Source organism: Eschrichtius robustus, chromosome 16, assembly GCF_028021215.1.
Source record: "Eschrichtius robustus isolate mEscRob2 chromosome 16, mEscRob2.pri, whole genome shotgun sequence".
Classification (NCBI taxonomy): Eukaryota; Metazoa; Chordata; class Mammalia; order Artiodactyla; family Eschrichtiidae; genus Eschrichtius; species Eschrichtius robustus.
Genome location: NC_090839.1, coordinates 12,909,442 through 12,920,706, shown reverse-complemented (window position 1 = coordinate 12,920,706; position 11,265 = coordinate 12,909,442). Strand labels below are relative to the sequence as shown.

At 51.0% G+C, this 11,265-nt stretch overlaps 1 protein-coding gene across 2 annotated transcripts in view; it reads right to left on the bottom strand.

Moving 5' to 3' along the window:
- Positions 1 to 5,564: 5,564 nt before the first annotated feature.
- PREX1 (phosphatidylinositol-3,4,5-trisphosphate dependent Rac exchange factor 1) overlaps positions 5,565 to 11,265 on the bottom strand; it is a 194,512-nt gene continuing 188,811 nt past the window's right edge. For both annotated transcript variants that reach the window (XM_068565465.1, XM_068565466.1), the window contains 4 exons: positions 9,940 to 10,112; positions 9,400 to 9,502; positions 9,074 to 9,141; positions 5,565 to 7,282 (listed from right to left, as the gene is read on the bottom strand). In XM_068565465.1, coding sequence (XP_068421566.1) covers positions 7,240 to 7,282; positions 9,074 to 9,141; positions 9,400 to 9,502; positions 9,940 to 10,112 — 387 coding nt within the window. In that variant the 3' untranslated portion in view covers positions 5,565 to 7,239. The remainder of the gene's footprint in view (positions 7,283 to 9,073; positions 9,142 to 9,399; positions 9,503 to 9,939; positions 10,113 to 11,265) is intronic.

The following is an 11,265-nucleotide window of genomic DNA, read 5'->3' as shown; positions in this document are numbered from 1 at the left end:
TCCACTCTCACCACTATTATTCAACATAGCTTTGAAAGTCCTAGCCACGGCAATCAGAGAAGAAAAAGAAATAAAAGGAATACAAACTGGAAAAGAAGAAGTAAAACTGTCACTGTTTGCAGATGACATGATACTATACATAGAGAATCCTAAAGATGCCACCAGAAAACTACTAGAGCTAATCAATGAATGTGGTAAAGTTGCGGGATACAAAATTAATGCACAGGAATCTTTTGCATTCCTATACACTAACAACAAAAGATCAGAAAGAGAAATTAAGGAAACAATCCCATTCACCATTGCAACAAAAGGAATAAAATACCTAGGAATAAACCTACCTAAGGAGGTAAAAGACCTGTACTCAGGAAACTATAAGACAATGCTGAAAGAAATCAAAGATGACACAAACAGATGGAGAGATATACCATGTTCTTGGACTGGAAGAATCAATATTGTGAAAATGACTATACTACCCAAAGCAATCTATAGATTCAATGCAATCCCTATCAAACTACCAATGGCATTTTTTACAGAACTAGAACAAAAAATCTTAAAATTTGTATGGAGACACAAAAGACTCCGAATAGCCAAAGCAATCTTGAGGGAAAAAAAGAGAGCTAGAGGAATCAGACTCCCTGACTTCAGACTACACTACAAAGCTACAGTAATCAAGACGATATGGTACTGGCACAAAAACAGAAATATAGATCAAAGGAACAGGATAGAAAGCCCAGAGATAAACCCACGTACCTATGGTCAACTAATCTATGACAATGGAGGCAAGGATATACAATGGAGAAAAGACAGTCTCTTCAATAAGTGGTGCTGGAAAACTGGACAGCTACATGTAAAAGAATGAAATTAGAACACCCTCTAACACCATACACAAAAAAATAAAACTCTTAGAGGAAAACATAGGAAAAACACTCTTTGACATAAATCACAGCAAAATCTTTTTTGACCCACCTCCTAGAGTAATGGAAATAAAAACAAAAATAAATAAATTGGACCTAATGAAACTTAAAAGCTTTTGCACAAGACAAAAAGACAACCCTCAGAATGGGAGAAAATATTTTCAAATGAACCAACGGACAAAGAATCTCCAAAATATATAAACAGCTCATGCGGCTCAATATTAAAAAAAAAAACAACCCAATCAAAAAATGGGCAGAAGACCTAAATAGACATTTCTCCAAAGAAGACATACAGATGGCCAAGAGGCACATGAAAAGCTGCTCAACATCACTAATTATTAGAGAAATGCAAATCAAAACTACAATGAGGTATCACCTCACACCAGTTAGAATGGGCATCATCAGAAAATCTATAAACAATAAATGCTGGAGAGGGTGTGAAGAAAAGGGAACCTTCTTGCACTGTTTGTGGGAATGTAAATTGATACAGCTACTGTGGAGAACAGTATGGAGGTTCCTTAAAAAACTAAAAATAGAATCACCATATGACCCAGCAATCCCACTACTGGGCATATACCCAGAGAAAACCATAGTTCAAAAAGACACATGCACCCCAATGTTCATTGCAGCACTATTTACAATAGCCAGGTCATGGAAGCAACCTAAATGCCCATCGACAGACGAATGGATAAAGAAGATGTGGTACATGTATACAATGGAATATTACTCAGCCATAAAAAGGAACGAAATTGGGTCATTTGTAGAGACGTGGATGGACCTAGAGACTGTCATACAGACTGAAGTAAGTCAGAAAGAGAAAAACAAATATCGTATATTAACGAATATATGTGGAATCTAGAAAATGGTACAGATGAACTGGTTTGCAGGGCAGAAATAGAGACACAGATGTAGAGAACAAACGTATGGACACCAAGAGGGGAAAGTGGGGGGGGGGGTGAGGTGGGATGAAGTGGGAGATTGGGATTGACATATTTACGCTAATATGTATAAAATAGGTAACTAATAAAAACCTGCTGTATTAAAAAATGCAATAAAATAAAATTCAAAAAAAAAAAACAACACGTGAGAGATTCTGAACATTGCTATTGGTCCTTCAGAGAAGTCTAGGACAGGCTGGCTAGAAGACCAGAAGTCCTTTTTGAGGAATTGAGTTGTATGTCCTCTCATCATAGGTGGGAGAACTGAGGCACAGAGAAGGACAGGGCCCTGCTCAAGGTCACACAGCTCATCAGGGGGCTCTAACTTGGGCCCTGCTGTCCTCTCCTTCTCCCAACCCTCCAGGGATGTTACTAGTGCCCAGAGAGGGGCAGCTTTTGGCTAGGCTTTCTGATTCACCTCCCCTCAAAGCCCCAAAACCCTGGGGACTTAAAACCGAAGCCCCTGCAGTTGCTCTCAGAGGCTCGGAAGGGACAGCCCGGCCCAAAGCGCCACCTGGTGGTCAGCGATTCCAGGCAGGTCAGGGCTCACGGCAGTGGAGGGGTGGACATTAGTAACTGCAGGTTCCTGGTCACAGCCCTCATGAGCACCTCACTTTACAGTTTACAAGGGTCTTTCAGATCTTTCTCATACATCCAGTTGCAAGGGAAGAAAGAAGGGAGAGAAGGAAAAGCACACAAGGGAAGAGAATATTAAAACAGAGTGCAGCTCACAGACATGTTACGGGACAAAGAAAAAAAAAAACTAAAACGTTAGGAAGGAAAGAAAATGGAGAGGAAAGAGATAAAAATAAGAAAGAGAAATAAAGAAAAAAAATGTTTAATAGAGAAAAAGAAAATACCCATACCAAGTTAGGCCAAGTCCAGCCCAGAAGGGCAGGGGCCAGTACCCATCATCCAGACAGTCCCAGCCCCTGCCTCCAGGCTGCCTCTGTCCCAAATGTGGGCACCCAGGAACAAGTGTTTGGGTTGGAAGTCAGGTAGGCAGGACGCATCTGGACTCAAACCCAGGTAACCGCAAGCTCTGGGCACTACACGGTCCCTAGCGCCATCTGCTGGACAGATAGGGCATGGCATTTACCCCCTGAAAGTTAAATTTGGGTGTGAACGTCTCCATTTCTCAGAGAAGGAAACTGAGGCTCTGAGAGAGATGGTGACTTCCCGCAAGTACAGCAGCCTGCCAGGCCAGTGGGCAGGTGAGGGTACCTGACTTCAAAGGTCTCAGCCCAGGCCTTCCCAGTTCTCAACAATCCAGCCCAGTCCCGGAACAAAGCCAGGTGCAGAGCACATGGTTAGAGGCATGTGCCTTGGCCGCACACAGCTGGGGAGGGGGTTCCTGGCTCTAATAGTATGAGCCTTCTTTCTTTCATTTAGCCATGGTTCACTGATGCCCGGTACTGGGCCAGACACTGGGACACAGCAGACAGGACTGATGTGACTCCTTCTCTCAGGGTGCTTCACTCATGGAAGAGGAAGATGGTAAATATATAAACAGTTAAATTTAGATAAAATCACAAAGTGGCCAACACACTCCATCCCACCTTTGGTTTCCTGAGTGGCCCCTAACACAACCTACACCAAAGGACCTTATCCGAGTCAGCTCTGAGGCTCAAAGGGAGCAGAGAACCAGGGTTCTAGAGACTCATCAGCTGCGGGGATTCACCCACCTCTTGATGCTCCATTGGTCAGCACTGCAACTCCTGGTCACCAGCTCCTCTCTTAGCCAACATCACCATGGCAACTCCAGAGCTGAAGATCTGAATGGTCAAGAGGCCAGCGCTGGCAGGGCCATCCTGGAGCCGAGCAGGTCAGGTAAAGGAGTGTGTTGGGCCAGGTGGGAGATGGAAAGCTGGCACATTGCCCAAAGGCAGTGGCCACTCCTCAGCTCCAGTGGATATGTGACCAGGCAGGACACGTGGTACCACAAGGGCCACTGGGACCAGAGCTTCTGAATTTTCAAGACAAACCCCAAATCAGAATTTGGAAGTGGAAGCTGCTGGTTCTTAAGTATGAGTGTCTAATTCAAAATTATAAAAACACCATATCGGGAAAACAAAAACAAAACCCACATCAATTTCCAAGTTTCAGTCCACTGGCTGCCAGTCTGAGACCTCTTGTCTCTTACAAAACACCTCCCTGCTGTAAGCAGCCCTTCATACTCCACTTTGTACTGAGAGAAAGGCCTTCCAGAGAAAGAAACAGCCCTGGGCTTCCACCCTGTTTGCTGATGCAGCTCTGTTGTCTAAGAAGGAAAGTGACTCGCTCAAGGCCGCAGAGACCCCACTTCTCAGCTACTAAACCAAAGCTGCCCCTGTCCATCACCGCAGGAGAACCCACTTTTCTCACTGCAGGCCCTCAGGGTGCAGGACAGGCAGACACTCCTGCTTCCTGTGAAAGTGTCTGCCTGGAGGAAGGCATCAAACCCTCCCTGTTTGACCCCAAATACAGATCGAGGTGATGGCTCTCCCCTTAAGAGTGATTTTCCCTGTATCCAAACACTGGCTTCAGATAATCCAAGCAATCAGTCCATCACTGTGCCCGAAATCCCACCAGGATTCACTCTCGTCAATTACAGTATTGAGTCTTTTGAAACCTGTAATTGAAAGACACAAGGCTCGCTCTCTGGGAGGAACCCAGTCTGGGCCTGGAGAGAATGAGCTCTGGGACAGGTAGTTTAGAAGGAAAAGAGATTAAAAGAGAAGGGGCTCTCTTCCAAAATGGCAGGACTCAGGGGAGTCCCAAGTGTGGCCATGATAGTGGGGGGCCTTCAAGAGGAAGGCGCCCGAAAGAAGCCTTTCATAGAGGTCAGTGTTTTCCAAAGCGTGGGAAAGGAGGGAAAGAAATGAAGGAGGGAAGAGGTCGGGATGAAGGAGTGGGGAGGCAAGGAGGGAGGGAGACGGAGAAAGACAGGAATGGGGCAGGCCTGGCAAAACAGGTCTGCAGGCCAATTCGGCCCGGGGAATGAGATTTCTCTGACACGGCAGACGGACTCAGGCAGCTTTATAAACATGGCTCGGGCTTGGGCCGGTGATAAGGCGCTCACAGCATGGGACCGAGACCACAGGTCCCGGTATGCAGGAACAGCATCTGTGCTGGCGCCTGTTCTGATTGGTCCGTTTGCGGCCAGCGTGGCTTCTGATTGGCCAGGAACCAGCCCAACCACGTGTTGAGTACTTGGAACTCCACTCCCGCGGATTCCAGACCAAACGGGCCTTGCAAGTTGGGGCGGAGGATGGCTCGTCCCTCAGACCCACCCTGATCCGCAGGCACATGTGAGACAGAGAGTCCTGGCATGACATCAGAAGGAGGCAAGGGAATGCCTGGAAGAACAGTCACATTTTTCCACCATCACAGTGAAACAGGAACTGAGAATCCAAAATAAAGGTGAAATACATATAAAGACGGTAATTTCCCTGGCACACCTGAATGGCAGAGCCGCGGTACAATCTCGGGTATTCCTCACCAGTCCCCTGCAAGGGAATATATATACTGCCATTTTAGAGAAGGAAACCGAGGTTCAGAGTGGTAACTCACTGAGCAGGGGTCGCTGCCTCAAGGACCCTGATGGTATCGAAGCGATCGTCCTCCGTGCAATCTTCAAAACCGTTGCTCACTCCACCTGTGACGCTGGCCGGCCTAACCACCTCCACACGACCAGGGTTGGCCCCAAAGGAACTCGCCACAGATCAGGATCTTTGTATTATAAACCGACATTTAATAATAATAATAAAAAATCTATCATGAATTGAATGAGAAGATCTGTACATTTCAAAGTAAACCAGTGCACGACGCCCTTGCCCTCGGGGGCCCCCTCTCTGTTTCTGCCACAGGGTCCTCGTTTGTATCTGTGCCACCTCTGTCCTGCAACAAGCCCACCTCTTGCAACCTGGTGCAGGGTGGCAAGAGAGGGAAGGCGGCCCCTGGGGGTGCAGGGGGCCAAGATGCTGATGGGTCTTCAAGCCTCCAGGGCAGTGGGAAACCCACACCTGATTTCACCCATCAGCCAAGGCTGGAAAGACTCCTCCCTTCTGTCCCAGCTGTGACATTTCCCTGCTGGCAACAGAACCTAGAGGGGACAAACTGCTGGGGGGCAGAGGGGGGATCCTGTGTGGGTCCCTGTGCCCAGGTGGGCAGGGTAGCTTCCTGTCTCTCTAGCTGGCTGAGAAGTCCCAAATGCCCTGCTCTGAGTTAACATCAAAAAATAAATTACAGAAGGTACCACTCAGTGTTTCCCGGTGGCCCTTCTACCTGCAGAGGGCAGGCACCAGTGTGGGACTGCCTCTCCAATGGATGGTTCAACCCCCTCCAGCCCCCAGGCCTGGCCCAGCCACCTCTCAAACCCTTGTAGGCAGTCGTTCAAAGAACAAAGTAATTCACGCTGATACAGACCAACTGCTGGAGAACCGAGGGTGGGTGGGAAAAGGAACCCTAGTCGATACCTGTAAGCCATATCTTAAGACCCTAACATTAAAAAGATGAAATACTGACATCTTTTGAATTTTCAATAATTTAGTTTTTCTTTTTTTTTTTTTTTTTTTTAGTAGAACTGGGAAAAGTTGTCAATACTACCTTATGCTGGTCCCCTGTTAGACAATATAGCTTTCTTTGAAATTTAAAATGTCAAATATATAATCACGTAACCTGGGGGGAAAAAAATCTCAACGATACCAACGACAACATAAAAACCCCAAAATAAACCATAGAGAGTCCACGCCATATAAATAAAGTCAGAGCAAATCTCGTGCCCAGGGCTGATGGCTCCAGTTCCAATGGCGCTGATGGCGGAAGCCGGTGTGGCTTTCGACCGTCCCCTTGGTAACAGGCGTTGTGCCCTGTCCCTCTGTCTTTACCGGCAGAGGCCCGGCTTTTCCGAGTCCATCAGGCAGATTAGTACAGGGTTAGGGGGGAATCTGGAAGCTAAGGTGAGGAAGAGGAGCAGACACATGTGGTCGCCTGGAATGTGGACATAGAAGGAAACCAGAGGTTTCCAAAGTGCAGGTTGAGCCATCCCGAGGGAGCTGGGGCCGCGGGCCTCCAGCTGCAGTGCCCGTGACTTCTCCCCTGTGTTCTACGGACTTGCAGGCCGGAGCCCAGGCCCTGGCTGCACCCATCAGTTCTGTGGGTCCCCAGCACCCCTCGGGCTTCTGGCAGAAGTGTGAAGAACATGCCAGCCCAAGGCCGATCCACCAGCTCATCCAAGAGTGGGGGCACTGCTTATCCTCCCAGGAGGTGATGGAGGAGGCCGGACAGATCTTGAAGCAGGCGGGAGAGGAGGTCTCGGGCCAGCTCTGGAGAAGTCCACACGGCCCCCTGTGTCCTCCCAAATCCCAGCTCCAGAGGACGCAGCCAAGCACGAGGCACCTCAGTGTCTAGAGGTCTCCGTCCACCGGCGGCTGGCAGAGGCGGTAGAGCCTGGTGGAGGTGAAGAGGGTGAGGAGCAGCCCGGCAGGCCAAGGCCTATTATTATTATTGCAACATGTGATTTATGTGAACGTGTAATCCATGCCCAGACAGCAAAACTCAACAGGTGTAAAAAGATGCAGAGTGAAAAATTACTGATGCCGCCCACGTTCCCCTAGTGGTACAGTCCCCGCCCCACAGGAGTCTTGCTCCCTCCAGACTGGCAAGGGGTTTACAAAAACAGACACATATACATGCGCATGTTTGTGTTAAGGTACTTGTGTGGGTGTGTGTGCATTTTTCCACGCTAATGGTGGCAAGGTAGACCCAGCATTCTGCCACTGGAGTCTTTTACTTAATATATCTTGGGGCCTCTCTCTGCAGCACGTGGGGAGCTACCTTGGTTTTCTTTCTGCATTGGGAGGATTCTGAGCTCTACCCTCAAGTAAGAAGGAGCCACTAATGGGTTTCAAGCAGGAGAGACGGTAGATCTGCTGTGGGGAGAATGATGGCAGGGGGACCGGACCAGACAGGAGGCTGCTGTGGTGACACGGACAAGACAGGGAAGCAAGGTGACACAGTGGTCAGGAGCGTGGCCTCTGGGCCTAGAATGCCTGGGTTCCGAAGCGCATCTCTGTGATTCTGTGTGCTAGCTGTGTGACCTTGGACAAGATACTTAACCTCTCTGGGCCTCAGTGTCCCCACCTGCCAATGGGGGATAGTAATAGTACCTTGCTCACAGAGTTGTTGTTTCGAGCAAATAAGTTAATATAGGTAAAGATACTAGAATGGTGCCTGGAGCAGGGGAAGCGACATATAAAAGTATTTAAAAGTAATGAGGGGAGGGACCTCCCTGGCGGTCCAGTGGTTAAGAGTCCATGTTTCCACTGCAAGGGGCACAGGTTCAGTCAGGGAACTAAGATCCCGCATGCCAAACAGTGAGGCCAAAAAATAAAAATTAAAAATAAAAAAGTAAAAGTAATGAGGGGAATTCCCTCTCAGTCCAGTGGTTAGGACTCCACACTTCCACTGCTGAGGGCCCGGGTTCAATCCCTGGCCGGGGAACTAAGATCCCACAAGCCACGCCACGTGGCCTAAAAATAATAGTAACAATAACGAGGGCTAAGAGAGTGCATGCAAAAACTAGTGAAACGTATATAAGATCTGTATGAGTTCTTGTATTGCTCCAACACCGTTTCCTGGTCTTGACAATGTCCTGTGGTTACGTGAGACATTATTCTTGGCGGGGGGAGCTGAGTGAAGGACCACATGGAAACTCCCTGTACAATTTTTGCAACTTCCTGCGAGTCAAACTATTTCAAAATTAAAAAGTTATCTAAAAATTGTGGGTCTATGTCAACAGCAAAGCAGGGCAGTGTGGATGGAGAGGGAAGACGCACAAAAATGAGTTATTCCTGGGAAAGGGGGCTGCACACAGTACCACGAGAAGGTCTGACATCAACGTGGAGATGATGGGCCGTGAGGACAGGATGAAGCAGGTGGGCTGAGGGCTCTGAGGGCAGCAGGGCGGCAGAGAAGGGCGGTGGGTGAGCCGGTGGGGGGCACACAAATTACTGCCCCATGGCTCACTCTGGGGGCCCTGCCGTACTTTCCCAGCCAAAGTGGGAGCTCTGGGAGGTAACAGACTGAGTCGTATTTGTTGTTTCCCAAATGGGGTCCCGTAAATGAGAGGGGAAGCCCCATCTGAACCCCAGCGGGTCTGTCTGGGGTGAAGCCCAGCCCAAGTCCTGTCCTTCACGGAAGGGAGGAGAGGAAAGGAGACGGGGAGGGACAGCCACTCACCGCGGTGCACCCTGGGGCATCTGGTCCTTGACTCGGAGGTTTTTGGCCAGAATCTCCACCCTGGGGCCCTGGGAAGAAAGAATGGTGAGGCCCTGGGCTGCCTCTGCACGGAGCCCAGGGTGCTTGAGGAAGCATGTGGGTGTGGGTGGGCGTAATGGGAGCTGAAGTCCTCAGCCCTCTAGATGGGGAGACGGGCATCAGCCCAGTGCCCATACGGCCCCTCATCCCACCCGGGCTGTGAGTCCACCTCTCCCTGTGCCCACCGGGCCCAGATCTGGGTGCCCCGCACGCAGCCTGGCGGGGCCCCGGGGGATGGGTCCCCTCACCTGCTTCCGCATGATGTCCGTGGCCTGCATGATGCACTTGGGCAGCAGCCCGTGGCTCCGCGCCAGGATGGCCGCCTGCTCCAGGGAGAGGCTCAGGGTGCTCCTGCAGGGGGGCGGCAACAGGGGCGGCAGGTGAGACGGGGGCGACTGCCTGCCCCCCCCACGGCCCCCAAGACCCCAATCAGAGCAGCAGGGACAAAGGACAGAAGTGGGAAAGTGTCCAGATCTGACCCAACCAAGAGGCGCGATCATTCCTGCTCAGGTTGAATGGATGCTCCAGCAGAACCAGGCTGCAGAGACGCTCAGTCACACCAACCAGGGTGGGAGAACCGGGAAGTTCAGCAGCCCTCCTAGGACCACCTCCTCCCGAGGTCCCATTTCACAGCAGACAAACTGAGGCTCGGTGAGGGGCGGGGGCAGCCACGGCCTCGTCTGGGCTCAACTGGCAGCGGCAGAATCAGGATTCAAACCTGGCCTTCGTCCTCCCGTCCTGGGCCCCCAAACCGCCCAGAGGCCCGTCCCCGCTCAGGGCCCGCGCACCTCTGCATGCCCGTGCCGCACATGGTGATCTGGCAGGCCCCCAGGCGGTAGCAGAGCTCGGAGGAGATGGGGATGAGGCCGGCGCCCAAGCTCCCAGTGGCACCAGGCTTGGGGTAGACGAAGGACTTCATGAGGCGGCAGAGCTCGTCCAGGGCGTTGATGGGGCGGATCAGCTGCGAGGCACACACACCCGGACGGTCGGAGGAGGCCCCCACCTGTCCTTCCTCCCCGTCACCACCTCCAATCCAGCTCCGTTACAGCAGCTGTCCTGTCGGCTCACCTCCTGTGCTCACGATATATTTCGGGCCTAACCCTCCCATCTAATTCTCTTCACCTGCCCAGGTGTGCCCACGACCAAGCCTCAGCGAATACCCACTCCTGTCCTCTACAAATAGCAGCACCTCCCCAGGAACAGCGTCCCTTCTGCTCTGCCCCACCTCCCCTTTCCTGCGTCGCCTGTGCAGGCACAGAACACTGGCCACTGCTTCCTGTGTCGTCTCAAGACGCTGCCAGCCAGACTATTATACAAACTCCCGGAGGGCTGTGCCCAGCCCTTCTCTCGGAGCCCAGCCTCACGGTCCGAGGCCAGGAGCCCCAAAACCACTGTCAAAATCAAGGCCTGATAGGGACTTCCCTGGTGGTCCAGTGGTAAAGAATCTGCCTTCCAATGCAGGGGACGCGGGTTCGATCCCTGGTCGGGGAACTAAGATCCCACACGCCGCAGGGCACCTCAGCCTGCGCGCCACAACTACTGAGCTCGCACGCCTCAACTGGAGCCCGCGTGCCGCAAACTACAGAGCCCACACGCTCTGGAACCCGCACCACAACGAGAGAAGAGAAAACCCGCACGCCACAACTAGAGAGAAGCTCGCGCGCCACAACAAGCGCTGCAACGAAGATCCCGTGTGCCGCAGCGAAGACCCAATGCAGCCAAATAAATAAATAAATATTTTAAAAAAAGAAATCGAGGCCTGATAGACCCTGGGCAGAGAGGGAAAGGCCTGCAGCAGGCGGGAATGTGGCCCAGACAGCCAGGTATTTCCACTGCTCAAAATAAACTAGAAGCCTCCGTTTTGCGGGAAATCTTTTGACTTTTAAATGCTGGCAACAAATTGGAAACACACAAAAAGAGCACTGCATGGCCGCATCTGGTGTGGGGCTCCAGCCTCAGAGAGATGCTGGGTGAACAAGGGAGATGCAAGAGGCACAGGTGACTGGGTGCCAGCGAGAATACATCATCTAAGGAATTCTGAAGTGGGTGGGGAAGATGTCAGGATTTCTCGAATGGGGAAGCAGTTATCCCAGAAGACTTCCTGGAGGAGGGAC